This window comes from Bactrocera latifrons, unplaced genomic scaffold (genome assembly GCF_001853355.1).
Source record: "Bactrocera latifrons isolate USDA-ARS-PBARC rearing strain unplaced genomic scaffold, ASM185335v1 scaffold_43, whole genome shotgun sequence".
In the NCBI taxonomy this organism is placed as follows: domain Eukaryota; kingdom Metazoa; phylum Arthropoda; class Insecta; order Diptera; family Tephritidae; genus Bactrocera; species Bactrocera latifrons.
Genome location: NW_017537079.1, coordinates 735,631 through 755,355, shown reverse-complemented (window position 1 = coordinate 755,355; position 19,725 = coordinate 735,631). Strand labels below are relative to the sequence as shown.

Here is a 19,725-nt window from a genome sequence, read left to right as displayed (position 1 = left end):
TTGTAGGAACTGTTAGTATCGCACTACTATAGCATATAGCTGTCATACAAACTGACTGATTAAAATCACGTTCTTGTAGAAAAAAGTTCTTCATTTGACAAGATAACTTCGCAAAATTCGGTATTCATTATAGCTCAAGGCAATAATATAAACTCCGAAAAAAAATGTTCAGATCGGAACATTCTAGCGTATAGCTGCCATACAAAATGATTGAAAAAAGCATGTCCTTGTAGGGAAAAATTTTTTGTTTGAAAAGATATCGCCCAGAAATTTGGTATAGCATATCTCCCAAGAAAAAGATATAATCTCCGAAGAAATTGTTCAGATTGGGAAACTATAGCGCATAGGTGTCATACAAACTGACCTATCAGGCTCAAGTCCTTGTATGGAAAACTTTATTATTTGGCGAGATATCTTAACGAAATTTTACATGCAGTATTTTCTAAGAGAGTACTATAACCTTCAGATAAATTGTTCAGATTGGATCACTATAACATATAGCTGCCATACAAACTAACCGATCAAACTCAAGTCCTTGTACGGAAAAGTTTTGCATTTGACAGGATATCTTAACGAAAGTTTACAGGAATTATTCCAATTCCAATTCACCAAAATATTCTCCACAAAAATTGTTCAGACCGAACCACTATAGCATATAGCTGCCATACAAACTCATCCATAAAAATCGAAACAAATGCTAACTTATGCTTTAAAAAATGCACCTGTAAAGGATATTATAGCGCTGCTGTAACCGAAGTCAACATTTTTTTCTCGTTCAAATATGTGTGTGTGCGACAACGCGCCAACACTAACGAGCCGACACTAGTTGGACGGAACTGTAAATAACCGCTTCATTGCGCTCCGATTTCCTGCGACAACACCGGCCAATATGCGCTGATGAGCATATAAAATACGACAACAACAATAATAAACACTACAACAACAATAAGTGTGGTGTGCCTGCAACTCGTGACGACAGCGAAGGCCAACACGTTGCGCGCATTAAAAATTACGAAACATTTTTTATGTTTGCTTATATATGTATGTGATCTGAGTGTGTGTATTTAACTATGTACATGTGTGTGCGCCGTCAACAGTCTCATAGTCATTACGAAATGCCAACAAATAGCGCCAACGAAGCGTGTAACCACCAAGTAACCTGCAACTTGTAACCGGCAATGGACTCAATGAAGCACACAAAAACAACAATAAATAGCATATTGGTCATCTTACGGTCTGAACGCGGCGACGGCGGTCATTTTCATTTTGTCATTTATATTGAGCGTCAATAGTTTATAGCGAAAGAGGATATGGCGACGCGGCAGCACACACATACACAGGCATAGCACATAGAGGAAATCGATGAAAGGCTTTCGCAATCAAGCGCGTTTCGATGCATGTGTGTGCCTGGGTGTGAGTCAAAGAGCAACGATCGCCATGGTTGGCAAGAAGAAGAACACTTTAAGGCTTCATTGCCTGCCGCACGATGTGTGAAAATGCATGTACTCAAGTGTATATGTGTGCGACCATTAAAACGTAAGTCGAGATGTGGCAATGAGCGACGCGCAAAAACGTAGAAAGAACTACAAATTATAAATAAAAAAATTTTATATATAAAAGTAAACAATCGGTCAGTAACGGCGAGTGACAGCAGCTCTTCAACCACTAAAGGCGATTTGGGTTGGTGAGTACACGGACGTAGCGAGCTGACTTGCCGTTAGCCACACGAAAGGTGGAAAAGGAAATGGCGGAAATCGCTCGTGCTTCACTTTAGCAGCTTAATTGCTGACGGCTTTGAAATACACACTTAGAACTAAGAGCGCATAACGGTATACTGAAAAATAAAATACAAAATGTTAGTTCGACCCTTATATAACCTTCACAAGTGCATTTTTTATAGCCTAGAGGGTATAAAAATATTTTTATCTTGATTTTGAACGATCAGTTTGTATGGCAGCTATATGCTTTAGTGATCCGATATTGACGATTCCGACAAATAAGCCGTTCTAAAGAGATAAAAGGGCATATACAAAATTTCAGAGCGATATTTCAAAAACTGAGGGACTAGTTTGCATACATACAGACAGATGGACGTCAAGCGAATAATTTATGAAAACTAATATATGTTCATATATGTTTTATATGGTCTTCGACGTTTACTTCTAGTTGTTATAAACTTCGTGTCTCACACTTAACACACCCCATTCAGGGCATAAAGAAACAAGTGTTCCCTTTGTCCACTTACTTCACACACTCACAACTCAAAGTCAGCGGCCGCGAAAAACGCCAACTTTTTGCCACAAACGAAATATGAGGAATACCAAAAATAGCAAATGCTGACTTTGAGAAATCGTTAGCTTAAGAACGTGTTAGCCAACTAATGACTGATGTGGCACGTGTTTCGTGTTTGGCACGCGCGTTTGCAAAAATTTTTTGAAAGTTGAAAGGAGTCACGTCACGCTCGCATTGGTAGATACATACTTGTAGATTGGGTAGGCAACGAAAAAACTGAGAAAGTTATGAAAATGAGAACAATTAACTAAAACGGAATGGAAGGGCATGCAACGTAACATAATAATAATTAACAAAAAACTATTTTATTTAATTTGAGAGTCATATATTGTCTGGAACGAAATGGAATGGAACGGAACGGAATGAATTTAACTGAACATTTTGAATTAGAATGATATAAAATAGAACGGCAACTTAATTGAAATTAAATATTTTGTAGAAACGAAATGAAATAGAACGGAACGTTTTGGAATCGGAACGGTATAATTTGGAATGGTTTTTTATACGTAACTAAAACTTATACGTTCTGTATAAAGAAATGTTATATAACGGAACGTTTGGAAGCAGAACGGTATAAAATGGAAAGGAATAGCTATTTAACTGAGATATAGTTTGTAGATATAAAATGGAACAGAATCTTTTGAGTCAGAACGGTATAAAATAACGTAATAGTTACTTAACTTAAATTTATATATTTTTTAGAAGTGAAATGGAATGGAGCATGATGTTTGGAATTAGATCGCCATAAACTTGCACAAAATGGTTATTTAACTAAAACTTATATATTGTATGGAAAGGAGTGGAAGTTGGAATCAGAACGAATTAAATGAAGGGAAATGGATACCTAGCGGAAATTAAAATATGCCGTAGAAACGAAATGGAATAAAAAGGAACGTTTGCAGTCATAATGGTATAAAATGGGAAGGAATGGTTACTGAATGGAAAGGAAATGGAGTGTAACGAAACGATAGGACTCAGAACGTTAAACAAAAAGTGAAAATAAAAAATATTTCCATGAGAAGAATAACTAAACCGCGAATTAAAGCCATAAAAGTAGCTGGTAGAACGAGCGAACCATTTTTAGAATAATTGTATATTGACATAACAATAACGGAATAGAAACGTAGCTGAAAAATTTTTCTGGAGGCGAAATAAGATAAAGCGGAAAGCCTGGAAATGAACACTATGCACTGTAAGGTGACAGAAATGACAAGATACTGACAAAAATTATGTAAAAGGAATGAGATTCTTGAACTGGAAAGAAAGAAAGAACTAAGGTGATTAGTAAGCTGGGTTAAGAGGAACACAGCATAGTTTATAGTAAAGTTTTTCTAGAGAACGAAAAATAATACTGTGTTAGGAAATATTATTTCCCTTTTGTACCAAAAAAAAGGAAAAAAAATAGAATAGATTCTCTCACGTCAAACAAACCTCATCAATTTTAAGATTTTCAGAAAAATAAATTCTCTGAACCATGCAATATATGTATGTATGTATCTGTAACGTAGTAGCTAAAAATAAACCAAGTGCTAAGCAAAACGTTAAAGTAAACGACCAAAGCATTTAGAGCGAGTTTTTACTTCGCGTTCATTTGAGCAAATGAACATCGTCAATCGGCATCATGGAAAGAGAGGTGGTAAAGCAAAACTTCTTTTAAATATTTCAAAGAATTTAATTCTAGTTCAGCATTTCTAATTTAAGAATGTAAGTTTTAAAAAACATTCCACACTCCACACATATTGTAGCCATTCAATTCCAATATCAACCGAACAGAAGTTGTAGTATAATATTTAAAAGTAAAGTAAGAAATTTTAGGCTTTATTATGAGATATAAAAGTCCTCTTTTACCGTACTGATTGTCAGAAGAGCAAAAGCAGCGAAGGTAATAAATCTTCAGAGAGTGAATGGAAGAAATGTATCCATATTTTTAGTGAGACCATACCGAGCGCGAAAAATGTACCAAAAGCAAATTGAAAGATAACGGATTTTGTCTGTAAAAAATTATAAGACAATTCTTATATTCAGGATACGAGTACATTTCTGAAACGGCTCAAATCTCTGCCAAAGGACGCAGTCTACTTTTGAGATCAATAATAACTAACAAAAGTAGATTGAATAACATTTAATAGAAGCTTTTTTGATTTATTGTGGTATTTGGATAAATGTAGGATCGTTCGACTGCATTATAATATATGGATTACTTAAGACATAGACTCACACTAGTGTAGATATAACTAACACTAGATGTACAGGAACTTCTATTGTACTCCTGAAGAGAGCCAAACTCACAGGCTTTCTAAATCATTCACAACTCTTTTACTTTGCGAATTTTCTAGAATGTTTCATTCCGATGTTTCATTGCATTTGTCAAGTATTAGTACTAAAAGCTTGGACAGCAACAGATTGGTGATTAATAATGTTTTTTTTTTAACAAGTTAACAGAACTGAAATATAAGCTGAAATGTCTAAGTCTGCCGGATATGCAAGTTAGCTTAAATTAGATGACTGACACACCAAGATATAAAGTAATATTACACTTACATGGCTTTTCGAAGCCTGAAGATAACTCCTGTAGTTTTCGGCTATAACCGCGCAAGTGGTTTCCCTTCCAATTAAGAAGAAGAAGAAGAAGCTGAACATTAACTCTCGACAAAATGACAAATTATATGTACGTGATTTCTATTTTCGCTAAAGGTATGTGATCTAAGTTAATTGATCTGGCAATGGCGACGACTAGTTAATCAAGAAGGAAGTGTTGAGATGCTTTGTATCCTTATCCTTTCTAAAGCAACTTATGCAACTGACATTTCGTAACATTTCAATGCCGCATAAATCGCGGTCAGGCAGTATCCAGTTAGAACTCCTTTACTATTAACCGGTGAATTACGATTTACCCCAAGTTATTAGGACATTGGGATTACACAGTTGCTAGTGTATGATCAGCGTATACCAAGCTTGCCTGAAGCCAGCGATTCCTACTCTGCGATACTTCCTACGAAGATAAATGAGCTAAGAAAAGACTGGCTCGGCGTCCTTTCAGTTACTGGTTAGTTGATTGAAAGGAGAGGCGCATAGGCGCTGGACCGCCTGTGGTCGTACTTAGATTAACGTCAAATCTATTGTGCCTTCGGCAGGTAACTAATGTTAGCTTTATCCAGCAACTCTGTAGATGTGGTAAAAGACTTGCTGCACCCCAGCAGCCCAATGTCTCTACAGTTAGAAAGTTGGGAGCCATGGAATAAGTTCCTTTTCACACGGCTGAAGGCTGGGCATTCGAATAGCTAATAGGCGTTAATTGTCGCTTGGCTATGCACTAGAATATTTATGGACTCGCTGCTTAAAGCAGAATCCCACTTGACACCCTCTGCTTATCCAAATATTTTGGAATGAAATTAAACCAATTGCGGAGTGCAGGAGCACGCATTTATCACCGAGTGTGAAAACAACTTTTCCCGGTCATATAGCATTCGAAAATATCCCCGGTTGCTACGAGCAGCAAGACGTTGAGTGCCAAGTCTGCCAGATAACTTTATATAAAATATTTCAATCGACGCTCAGCCAAAGCCAGGGCTCGTGAGTAACAGCTACGTGCTAAAATTAGCAATATTTATTGATATAAGACTCAGGATCAGGACAACGCATCTCAACTGGCGCCTGGCATGACTGATTGCTGACTGGCACTTCGCAGTTACCACTAACCAGCTCACTGAGGCGTCAATAGGAATTCAACGCACTCACAAACACACACAAATGCTTAAAAGGAATAAAGGCAAGCAAACAAATGAAAAATGATTCAGCAGTTTTTGTTGTTAAAAAGTGTAAAAACTGCCAAACGAAGCTGCGGCAATAATGCTGTACACACACATACACAGGTGTGCAGGTGGCTGAGCAAAAGCGAAAACACTGGCAACGGGGGGAGGCAGGTAAACGATTTGGCAGGCGCTGTCATCTCTGACGTTGTTGCCACATAATGAAAAACGGAAACGGAAATTTTGTATTGTCTGCCTCCGCTGATGGCATGCCAAATCTAACTCATACACAAACACACAAATACACAAACATGAAGACATACACACTTGATTTTTTGCCGAATCGCTTGTAAGTTTGCTTTTATTTCCTTTTTTGTTGTTTGTTTGCTCACCGCAACTGTTTACCCTTGTGGTTGTTGGTTTGTGTCGACACGTATATATAGTTTTGTGTATGTGTGACTTTGCCGATCTGCCAACATCTTTGCACATCCTCTACCGCTATTGCGGCGGCAATATTTTAACTGTCGATTCACTTATTTGCCTCGCATTTCCTTGCCAGCTTTGGTTTGGCTAGATTTGGCCGATATGCTGCCAACTGCTCATTAGACGCATTGTCACCTCTTATAGCATTCAGCGTATTTGTTGTTGTTATAACGTTTGCTGGTTTGTTTGGCATATCCGATAATGCGGTGGAAATGGTGCTGAGTGATTGTGATGTGTTTTATGTACTTTTCAGCATGCTTTCGACAGTTACGTTGCCTACTTTTAGGCATAGTGAATAATACAAATGGAATGTAGTAAATGTTTTCGCAGGCTGACAATGACGTAACTGATTTCTTAGCACTTCTAATGTGAGCGGCAAATTACTACAGCCCAATTGAGGTCATTTTGTTACATTTACAGTTACATATGCATATGTTATACTTCTTGCATATACTTTTAGGTGAATAATTTTTTTTTTTTTTGTGAAAAAAGCAGAAATTCATGGTTTTTCGTTTTCATAAACCACATTTTTCAACGCCAGTTCGGCATTTTAGAATTTGTTATGACAGCTACTTTTAGGCGCAAATTTTTCTTGAAAGTTCTGGAAACTTTATTATGTGCTTTTAGGTTAATTGCGTAATGCTTATGGTGAACTAGCTATTTTAAAATAGCTGCGATGTCCGAATACCATTTTTGCGTACATAACTTTAAATATATAATTTTCATATAATATTTCTGCAAATCAAAATTGGTATATATTACAATGTAAGCAAGCGTCATATGTGGGCTAAGAAAAGCGCTGAAACGACTTTATCCAAATTATCACGAGAAATGATAACGGCAAGCTCAGAATCTAGTATTATTTTAGTATACCTTTAGGCGCGTATACTGCGCAAATATTAGATTAATAAATCGATTTTTTCCAAAGAGTTTTTTATTAGTCTGTGCCACGAGGTGATTCTTTTAATCAGTATTGTTTGAAGATGGACATCAGACGAGAGAATATAAGTAATACTTGTATTTTATAGTTTTCCTTCGAAAAAGACTAGAACGCTAATTAAGTAGCTGCAACTGTGACTGTCAGTCTGACTGTAGCATGAGCAATTTGGGTTCGTCGATACCGTTCCTAGAATCTTGATGTCAGAGATGCACTACGCTTTGGAGGACGAAATATCGCTATTATGAAAAATGGAGATGGAATGAACCGACATGTTAACACTGTCTCGATTCTCCAGGAAGTAATTATGTGGCAAAAAGCCGTTTGGTATCGCTTAAATAAGTGTGGATATAAAAAGAAGCTCGTGGTATAGATGCCACACGAATTCTCTAGAAATTCTCATGGACGTATTATATATGTAGGTGAAGATATAAAAAGAAGATGGTTGAGTGGATGCTCGCGAAATCTTCATAAACTAATTATCTTCCTCGAATCACTACTGTGATGACGCAAAGTGAATGGCTTACTAGAACGTCAAGCAAATATGGTCATAGTAGAATATCGGCGGTACGGTACAAACTATGACTAAGCCAGGATTATCGGTCAGGAAGGTTTTGCCGTGTATTTTCTTGATTTAGGAAGAGAATCATATTCTATGCGCAGCTTTCATACCGATAAGCTCTTAATAGAGACCTGAGCTGTCAACGATTGCGTCTTTTGAAGCAAGCAATCCCCTTGAAGCGACCCGCTTTGGCCAATAATTTAGGAACTGTTTTCCTCTGGACAACGCCGGGCCATTTACATCGACAGTGATCCACCGAAGCTCTGTGAACTTGGTTCGGATACTCTTAAGCAAAGAAACCGATATCAAGAGTTTATAATCTTAAACATTTTATGGGCTGCTCTACGCCCAAGGTTTTCATACGGACCTGAACTGTCAGAAATTGCACCTTCTGAAGTAAGCTATCACCCGGAAGTAGTCAGCCTTGGCCAATAATGAAAGGCCATACACATCGATAGTCACTTAACAGAAGCTCTGGAAGCTTAGTTGGGAGGTTCTTATATATTTGCCTTGTAGAAATGCACTTCAACTCATCACCGGTAAAAATTCACTTGAAAAGGCTTGTTCAAGTCGACTGTCCCAGTTTTTTGTCAATAAGGGCAAGCGTTACTATGCGTTGTTCTCCCATCATCAGATACAAATTAACGGAACCGACCAGTATTTTTATCCCGTCAAGAACTGTTTTCAGCCGCTATAACAACAGTGTTTCTAAATTATGGCAAAGATTGTCCAGGACTGTCACATGCCCAGCCATGATATCGCTAAGAAACTTAACATTTTTCATCAAACAGGTTTGAACCGTTGAGAAAAGGCTGGCTATGAATGGAATGAATTGTTTGTGAAAAAACTAAAGGACCAAATTAACATCTGCGATTCTTTGCTGAGACGAAATGAAGTCGAAGCATTTCTGAAACGCATAGTAACTGGAGACGAAAAGTGGATCAAATACCACAAAAATGTGGGAAAAAGATCATGGTATAAGCTTGGTGAAGCCCAACAAATGGACGCAAAACCAGAATTGATAGCTCGAAAAGTTATGTTGAGTTTTTGGTTGGATTGGAAAGGAATCATTCACTCTGAGCTGCTCCAGCCTGATCGATTGATTCTACATTTTACTGACAACAACTGATTAGACTGAAGCAACCAATCGAAAACAACTGCCCGAACTGATCAACAGAAAGGACTTCTTTTTCCATTAGGATAATGCTAGCTAGACCATACATATCTTTGATGACTCGGCAAAAACTGAGAGAGCTTGGCTGGGAAGTTTTGATATTTGGTTCACTAAACTTCATTATAATTAAAAAATTTAAATTCATAAAAAAAAAAAAAATAGGTTGAAGTTTGACTAGTTTTTACTCTTCATAGCCAAAAATATGTTTTTAGATATTAAAGTTGTATTGATGGTTTGAGACATAGGAGTATTTGGAATGACTTTGTGCTTAATATAAAGATAAAAAGACAAAAAAACACAATTTTGGAAGAAAGCTATATTCAATAAACTTTAATACTAAACTTTCTATGGACTTCGTCTGCGAAGAGATGTGCTAAGTTTAAGCACTGCTAGAGTAAGAGACTCGAAGATCTGGCATTTTCTTAATCGCCAGTAAAACTTTGAGAAACTTAAGGTTTGTAGAAGATGCCTTTATTTCAGAAGGGTTAAAGTTCTATGACCAACTTTTTCATAAAATTATTTTTGAAAAAAGAATGCTAGAAATATAGAAAGAATAATAGAAATTTCTTTAAACTACAATTACATACTAGCTTAATGTTCCTATTTGAACAAAACAGCAAGAGCTTGCATTCAAATTTTCAGACTTAAGATCAGTCACGCCAACATGTAGGCAACAATTTCCGTTAAAGACACAGCTGACAGTCAATGCGGCTTAAAAGTGAAGGAAATATGTGTGCAAAATCGCCGCTGTTGACAAAGACCCATGACCAAACGAGATCAAACCAACAGCGGCTAGAAACTAGGCCAGCAAGAAGCGACATATGTCAGCAGTTGAAGACAAAGAAAAAGCTGCGAAGTGACTAAACAGAAGTCAGCAAAGAGTAGAAACACAAATCAGGCGATTTAATGGCGGTGATTGACATGCCAGGGTTGCCAAAGAAAAATGCTGCAATGCAGTTTTAGGAGCGCGACGTCTATAACTCTACCTTTAGGCGCACACAAGCAATACATTATTTCACTAATGGCAACAAGAAGAATGGTCACTACGTCTCGCCAATTGAATTGTTATTAGACTTATCCTCGGCATAATTAAGTGCTTGCGTAAATGTACAATTAATTTCCGGCTACACTTAACACTTAATACACGATGCTTAACTACTTAACATACAATTAAATAATTGATGACCAATGCCGCCACAACAATATAAACACAATAACAATAACAAACATAACAATAATAGCCCCCATAACAACAATAGCCACCATAACAACAACACCAACCACTCAAGTACACATAATCATATTAGTTAGTTGTGCGCGCTTATTAATTTATTCATGTTGTTGTTGCTGTAGTGCATGAGTAGCATTGGGTACTTACATCAAATTAACCAAAATCGCTAAACCAGACGTAATCAGCATAATCTTGGCATTCACTTCAAAATCGCGATTAATCAAACGCTGCACGGCCAACCAAACGAGTATGGCGGTAATGACCCAAATCATCACGACCGAGGCCATGGCGCCGATAACCTCGGCGCGATACCAGCCGAAGGACATGCTATAAGAGAGAGAGAAAGAAACAAGAAATGTTAAGTGGAAATAAATATGAAAAGGTAAGTGAAACGTGTTGCAGATGAATAAATGTGAAAAAGTATATTAGCAGAGGAAATTAGATTCGTAAAGGTAATGGCGCTGTGGTTAACACACATCCAGATCGTAGCGCCTAATGGCATATAAGATATTTTGAGAAAAATATTCAAGGGATTCTTTCGATAATGCGGTCATTAAATCGGACGATTGCAACGAAATTGCGTTACGTAACGAAATTCCTCTCAAATTTTGGGTCAAAAAACGGAAGTTCGAAGGGAGTTAGACATTTTTGTATTATATTGAGTAATATTTGAATGCTTCAAAGCAGAAAAATATAGGGTTGCAACCTGTTTGAAAGCTTTCAGTTAAAAAAAATTTTGTGTGAAAAAATTTAAGTTCGAAGGGAGTTATATATTTATGGTATTTTACGAAATAATATGTGAATTCTACCAAACAGAAAAATTAGAGGGTTGCCACCTGTTATAAAACTTTCCGTTAAAAAAAATATAGTGTGAAAATTGAAGTTTGAAGAGAGCTACATACATATTTTAGTATTATTATATTTTGTAATATTTGATTTCCAGTGTTGCCACCTATTTGAAATCTTTCAGTTAACAAAAAATGTATTGTCAAATAACTGCAGTTCGAAAATAGCTAAATTTGTTTTGCGGATTAATATGTAAGAGCTCCAAATTGACAACTGAGAAAGTTGCCACCTGTTTGAAATTTTTCAGATACAAAATTCTACATTAAAGAAACCTGCAAACCAAATAGGTCTAGTAAAGCTTGGATTTGGGACTAAAAGTTTAATGAGTGTTGCCACCTGTTAAATTTTTTTAATATAAATAAATTATAGACTAAAATTAGTATTATTACATATATTTTGTAATATTTGATTACCAGTGTTGCCACCTGTTTGAAACCTTTCAGTTAACAAAACATTTATTGTCAAATAACTGCAGTTCGAAAATAGCTAATTTTTTTTTTTTTTTTTTTTTTTTTTTTTTTTTTTTTGTATTTCGCGGATTAATAAGTAAGAGCACCAAATTGAAAACAGAGAAAGGTGCCACCTGTTTGAAAATTTTCAGATAAAAATTTCTACATTAAAGAAACCTGCAAACCAAATAGGTCTAGTAAAGCTTGGATTTGGGACTAAAAGTTTAATGAGTGTTGCCACCTGTTAAATTTTTTTAATATAAATAAATTATAGACTAAAAAACATCTGATATAAAGGGATAAAGTTTTCAGTTAAAAGAAACTGGCTGAGTAGTGTTGCCACCTGACTAAAACTTTATATCATAAATTATACCAGACTGAAGAGATTTTATAAAACTTCGAGTTAACGTTTTAAAAGTCGACATAACTTATTAGAGTAACTAAAATTTGAGTTTAAAATTTTTATATTAATTTAATTTAATTGAACTTTATTTAATTTAATTTATTTTAGTTTATATTAAATTTAAGAAATGTTCAACGCGAAATATTTTTTAAGAACCCAGAGTTGCATATAAATTCATAGATAAAGTGTATTAAATTTTTTCATCATCATTCATCTATCGATCACCGAAAGGTGTTTAGGCCAACGAGTTGCTCCGCTATTTTACTGAGATGCTGATTGACTAGCAAATAAGGGGTCACATACTGAGGGTTGTTTCCTCAGGATTACAGCACACTTATCGTAAGAGTATATCGAGGGAGCGTGAAAGTTCTATAATAATTTCACAAAAGGGGCCATAATAGTTCGAGATAGATTTAGCCTTGAATCAAACTTCAAGCCTATCATTTTCAGTCTTATCTGTGACATAATGATCGCTGCACAGTTAAGTGTAGCTCAGGCTCGTAGTGGATTGGTCACGTCTTGGGAGGAAGGTATCAATTGACGTGATTCGATGATTGATAATTAACACTCTTTTTCAGTCTTCCTGACTATTGTATGTTTTTCAAGCCAAGGCTGCTGTCATAAAAGGATCTATCGCTTTAAAGTGCAGTCTTCTTTAACAAAGTGACTCCACGCAACAGTAGTAGAGCGACAATACCAACTTTGAACTCAATAGACGTGCGTTTGTGGATGGTTTAGGAATGCATACTTCACTATAAATAGCCTCGGGTTATTTCTGGACAAGACTAGATCAGCCACAGCGGTATCGTAAGTAAATACAAAGCTGATGAGTTAGCAAGCAAGATAGAATTCGTACTGGACTGCTGGCTATGGCAGTAGCTTGGAAAGGAAGTTATCGGTTTCTGTGCGGTTAACTTCCTGGATCAAAGTCAATCGCAAGAGAATCAGTGAGGTCTTCATCCTGAGCAAGGTTAATATTTTCCCAATTGTATTGATTATAATAGAAATAATTCTATTGGCGACATTTAGCTTAGCTGAGAGGGATAGAAATTAAACGCCTAAGCAGATTTATTTTAGACTAATAAAAAACGTTTTACTGACACTTAAAATCCAATGACTGTAGTATATTTCTCTGTTCTCAAAGACTTATAAGAATCAGTCCAAGTGTTGAATAATAAATATTCAATAATGCAGTAAATTTTATAAAACACCTAATCATCAAACTAAAAAATTTGGGAAGGTTAAAAGTTAAAAATGCCTTTCTATGGGTTGCCTTATATTGATAAATGTTGTCAACGCATAATAAATAAATAATATTATCAAACCAAAACAACCCTCAAAATGCCTATGTACTATTGCCTTAATATTGCATATAAGATTTTATCGTGCATAGTGTGTGAAAGACTGATATAAGCCTTGAAATCCAACGCAAAATAACTTTTGCCAAAAGTAAAGTCCTCTTCTCACGAACAAAGACCAAACTCTACAAGTCCCTCATTATACCCGTCTTGCTATATTATACCGAAGTTTGAAAAATTATGTCATCTGATGAGTCGGCTTTAGGAGTGTTCAAGAGATATGTTTTGCGGAAGATTCATGACACTTTGCAACGGCGAGTACCGCAGTCGATGGAATGATGAGCTGTACGAGATATACGGCGACATTGACAAAGTTCAACGAATCAAGAGACATCTGCTGCGTTGGATAGATCATGTGGTCAGGATGGAAGAGAACAATTCCGCTTGAAAAGTATTTAGTACCCGCTGATGGGAACAAAGGAACAGCACACTTCACGCTTTTATAATTCTGTTTGGTAAATATTTTTCATTGCAATCTAAAGCCTTTCATTGCTTGATTTTAGAGTAAATTTGGATAAAGATTGGATAAAACAAAACAGAAGAAAAGAAATATATATAGAAATATTATGGGTGCATAAAACCATAAAACCGATTTCATCGTAGATTAGGGAGCTTTCATTACCAAGAAAAAGTGAACGTAGGAAATCTTCTGCACATAAAAATAATTTTTTACTTGAAAAACGAAAATCTTAAGGCATCCGCGCTTTAAGCGATTAATTACAGCCAAGCACGAAAATATATATATATATATATATATGTATGTATTTATGTGGCAAAAGTATACTGCAAGTGAAACAGTAACAACAAAAACTCCGCACAAACAAACTATTAAAGAAAACATAATATTAGCTTAATTTCTTTTTTGGCTTATTCTCTTTAACTTACACACAGCGCAGCTACTCAAGTTGATTTTTCTTCTTTTTTTGTTTTTTTTTTTTTTGGTTTGGGTTTGGGTTGGTCCAGTGGTTGGAGAGTGAGAGGGAAAGTCTGTAGCCGGGCTGAAATTCAGCGCAAAGTGCCTTTGAATATTTTATGAAAATGAGATTGGTTTTTAGGCTACAGCCGGCATTGCAGGCGCACAACAACAACAGTAACAACAAGAACCAATACGACTCACACACGCGCACACATATATATCGAGAAATTAATGTTGTAGCAATGCTGATTTTGCAGCTTACACTGTTTTGCACTTTGTTGTTGTATTGTGTATGTTTGTTGTTACATTTTTTTGTTGCTTTTCTGTGGTTTTCCAGCCGCCGAGTAGTTCGAGCAGCAGACGGTCTGCAGTTGAGTTGAGTAATTTTGGTCGCGCTTTGTTTTATTGCACGCTTTCACTGTGTCTGCCAGTCAGGGCCCAGACCAACATACGCCACTTTTCCCCTGTCCGCTTCACACTCTTAACGCGCTCTCTCTCTCCACAACGAACAGCCGAATCGTCATAAAACGCTTGTACATTTCGTAACTGTAATTTCTCTGGTGATTTCACGCAATCAAATAAACAAATACACAGTAAACAGAGAGAAACCGAATAATGAAGTGGTGCTGTGTTGTTTCAGGTAAGGAGCGTCGTTTGGTGGTGGGTGGGGGGACGATAATGCCGCTGAGGTGCTCGGACGCTTGAAATATTGGCTTTGTTGAGCATATTTTATTTAAATTGCTACCATTTTATATTTGAGTTTCGGCTGGCTATGCTGTAAAGTAGTTTTTTACGTAAACGCCTAAAAGTATGCAGTTAAAAATTGTATTTGCATAAAGCAAGCGAAAAAATTGGTGAAAAACGCTTGACGCCCACAGTCATGCAGTTGGTTACCAGTCAATCAAATAATTCATTGCCAAAGCGCCTAAAAGTAGGCGATACTAATTTTTTGAGTTGCAAAGTAATACAAGAATATAGATAAACCGTTACTTCGACTGCGCAGAAGCTAAAGTAAGTTCAAAGGTGCACTTTCTTGTCTTAAAATGGTATGAAAAGATCCTTACCTTGATTTTTATACTCTCGCAACAAAGTTGCTAAGGAGAGTATTATAGTTTTGTTCACATAACGGTTGTTTGTAAGTCCTAAAACTAAAAGAGTCAGATATAGGGTTATATATACCAAAGTGATCAGGGCGACGAGTAGAGTTGAAATCCGGATGTCTGCCTGTCCGTCCGTCCGTGCAAGCTGTAACTTGAGTAAAAATTGAGATATCATGATGAAACTTGGTACACGTATTTCTTGGCTCCATAAGAAGGTTAAGTTCGAAGATGGGCAAAATCGGCCCACTGCCACGCCCACAAAATGGCGGAAACCGAAAAACTATAAAATGTCATAACTAAGCCGTAAATAAAGATATTAAAATGAAATTTGGCACAAAGGATCGCACTAGGGAGGGGCATATTTGGACGTAATTTTTTTGGAAAAGTGGGCGTGGTCCCGGCCCCTACTAACTTTTTTGTACATATCTCGAAAACTACTATAGCTATGTCAACCAAACTGTATAGAGTCGTTTCCTTTAGGCATTTCCATATAAAGCTCAAAAATGGAAGAAGTCGGACAATAACCACGCCCACCTCCCATACAAAGGTTATGTTGAAAATCATTAAAAGTGCGTTAACCGACTAACATAAAACGTCAGAAACACTAAATTTTACGAAAGAAATGTCAGAAGGAAGCTGCATCCAGGTTTTTTTTTTTTTAAATTGAAAGTGGGCGTGGCGTCGCCCACTTATGGACCAAAAACCATATCTCAGGAAGTACTAACTTTTGTGAAGATGTCTTGTTAAATGAAAAAGCCTTTCATACAAGAACTAGGTTGTGATCGGTCAGTTTGTATGACAGCTATTTGCTATAGTTGTCCCATATCAACGATTCCAACAAGTGAGGAACAAATAACGACAAATGATATTACAAAAATTGGAGAATTAATTAGCTTATACGGATATAGCCGAATCAATCTTAAAAGTAAACCCTCTGCAGGGTATAAAAATTCTAAATGCAAAGCTCGCAACAAAAAAACAATATTTTTTAAACGTGTAAAATGGCAAATGACAGCCACTCAAATATGCGAAGTTGATATACAAGCCATTAAACAGTACTGTAAATTCAGCCGTCCTTATACCTGTGTGCCACGCCTGTCTGTCCAACTTTCAGGTGTCAGTTGCCCGCTTTCCGAACATCCAAAACCCTCAGCTTTGTCGACTGTTGACGTTTTGAATAATGCCATTGAAATGTTCGCCCATTCGGCATGTTCTTCCCACAATTTTTTCGTACATTTAAAAACTTGCAAATGCAAATTTATTTTGGACGTCTCGCATATTTTTTTTTACTGTCTCTTTGGTGTTTTGTGTTTTCTTTACAATTTCACAACCACATTGTAATGAGTTGAGAGGAATTCATGCTGCCACATTGCACGGAGTTGGCGCAATTTTTCGTAAACAAGTAGTTTACGAACTTGTGCATACATTACACGGCGCAAATAAGTTGTTTTTGCTGTTTTAAACATTTTAAGTTAAAGTAAAATATTTACATTTTTGAAAAGCGCTATGCGATACGTTTATTTAAAAAAAAAAATTATTAAATTTTAAACAGAAAAATATTTTTAAGATAAGTGGCTACACCAAAAATAATTCCTGTTTTAAAACTTTACAGAAATGCTCTTAACAATTAAATGGAATTTTTTTAAATATATTTTATAGAAAAATATGAAATCGAAAATTTTAAATGGCTAAATAATTTTTTTAATAGTTGGCAACGCCATAAAGATTTTGTCCTATCTTAAAACATTATAAAAGAGCTTTCATCAAAAGAGATTTTTTGTAATCTTTTTATACAAATTTTTAAATAGAAGTTTTTAAAGGTAAATATTTGCAAATATGTGGCAATGACATAATTTAATTTTAATGCTATAAAACCAAAAAATTTTAATGTTATAAAACAAAAAAAAAGCTTTCATTAATTTTTATATTTTTATAGAAAATATTTAATCTAAAGTTTTTAATAGGTAAATATTTTTTTTAAATGTATCTTATATCAATAGAATTTTGTTCAATCTGTTTCTAGAAATTTCGTAATCAAAAGTTTTTAAATAGGTGGCAGCGCCATAAAATAATTGTTTTGTTATAAAACGTTTTAAAAGAAATTTAATAAATTTTTGCAATCATTATATGGAAAATAATCAATCAGAAGCTTAGTACGTAAATATTTATTAAATGGGTGGCAGCACCATAAAAGAATTTTCCTGTTATAAAACGTTCCAAAAGAGCTTTCATATATTTTTGTAACATTTTTATAGATATTTTGTGATCAAAAGTATTAATTAGGTAAATATTTTTCAAATGAGTGGCAACACCATAAAATATTGGCATGTCTTTTTTAATTTTATCAATATATCGTCACCTAAAGTGCAAAATTACGTAACAACATTTTCGGAAATCGACAGTGGCGTGAATGAAACACGAAATAAAATGGAACTAGATTGAAGAAATTTTAATATTGGTTAAAACAGGTTCATATTTGAGCGCAGAACTTGAAAATGTTGGACATATATATGTAATTTGAAGTAGTAAATCGTAATCAATAGGATACGCAATTTCGAATTTTTTGATGATACGTTATTTTGCATTTTAGGGGACGATATGAACTTTCACTTTCATCAATATAATTATTTTTTCAATTATTTTATAGAAAATATTATAAGTAAAAGTACTTGATAGCTAAATAGGTGGTAGCACCTATAGCATAAAATAAAACTTACCAAATGCGCTCATATAATTTCATTGATATAATGCATTTTTTAACATATTTCATACAAAAATTTATAATCAAAACTAAAAAACGTAAATATTTAAGAAATAGGTGACAACGCTGTTTAATAATGGTTCTACTTCAAAACTAAAAAGGAATAAAATGGATTTTGTAAACCTAATTTATAGAAAAATTAATCATCAAGAAAGGTGGCAACCTTTTTTTGAAAAAGTGGCCGCGCAGTTATGTAATAATGCCACCTTAATACTTTTAAAAAGAACTGGTCAATAGAATGTAATTAATAGAAAAAATGTTCATCAAAAAAGGTGGCAACCTTTTTTGGCCTTTCTTCTGAATTTTACTACCTTAGGAATTAAAAAGTCAAGGGCAAATTTTCCGACTGTTCAAATATGTATACACATGTATGGATGTTTAGTTTTATATAAAAGTGTGTGTAACGTTAAATTTTCAAAAGTTCAATGCCTTATTTGTTAATCGACTATTCCACCATTTTTTCATTGTTCATTATAATTACGCAATTATGGCTGTCAGACAATACACAAGATTTTATAACATTCTAAAAGCAAATAAAGAGAACCATTTAATTTACCGCAAATTGCGTAATTTGACATGCAAACACATACATGTACACATACACGCATAAAAATACAGTTAGACAGTTGAGTTAGGCAACAACATTTACAAAAACCGCATTGCCGCTGTCAGAACTGTATCATAAGCTCAAAGCGCATTAACGGGCAAAAACTTTTAATCTGCACAGACACAAACACACACATTCAAACACACTAACGAACATTACTTGTGAAGAAAATGTTTCTAAACACGAACAAAATTACAAAAAACGCAGTCGCAGCGCTTTATGGCCATTCAGCAGCAGTCACAAATAATAAGTATTTGCGAAAGTAATCAACGCTGATGTGCCTTAGAAGTGGGTGTGTGTGTGGGGAAACGACTGCTTGCAAAAGTTAAAAATTTTGAAAGAAAATAAGTGAAATTTGCATATGTAGCTTTGCATACATTTAGGCGCACGCTCACTTAGGCGCCCCTTTCAAACGGCAGTCCGCAGTCGCGGGTGGCATGTAGTCCCTCCAAATGACTGCAAAACATATTTTTGATAAAAAGAAAACACGAAATTGCGCGACTTCAAATGAGACGAAAATTGAAATGGCACAATTTCCGCAGAATTTTAAGCAAGCGTAGGCATACACACACTTCCACATATATAAATGAAAACTATTCACGCCATCAACACTTGTTTGCGACTTAACTCACGCGTCAATTTGCTACTTTTTTATTGCGCTTTTTCTTTGCAAACAAATTTGCGCCGAAATGCAGGCATTGTGCCGCGACGTATGCAACGTTTATGCAGTTAGAGAAAGGGTAATTTGCATGGCTGTGATATGACGGTGTGCGGTGGGAGCGGAAATGAATTCCTGAGTATGAGGGTGCAATTTTCTTCCGCATTTAATTTTTTTTTTTAATTTTATTATAATTAAA

General features: G+C 35.4%; 1 protein-coding gene across 2 annotated transcripts in view; it reads right to left on the bottom strand.

Moving 5' to 3' along the window:
• The window catches only part of LOC108972804 (zinc transporter 2), a 137,591-nt gene that overhangs the window by 39,193 nt on the left and 78,673 nt on the right, over window positions 1–19,725 (bottom strand). For both annotated transcript variants that reach the window (XM_018939626.1, XM_018939627.1), the window contains one exon: window positions 10,576–10,755. In XM_018939626.1, coding sequence (XP_018795171.1) covers window positions 10,576–10,755 — 180 coding nt within the window. The remainder of the gene's footprint in view (window positions 1–10,575; window positions 10,756–19,725) is intronic.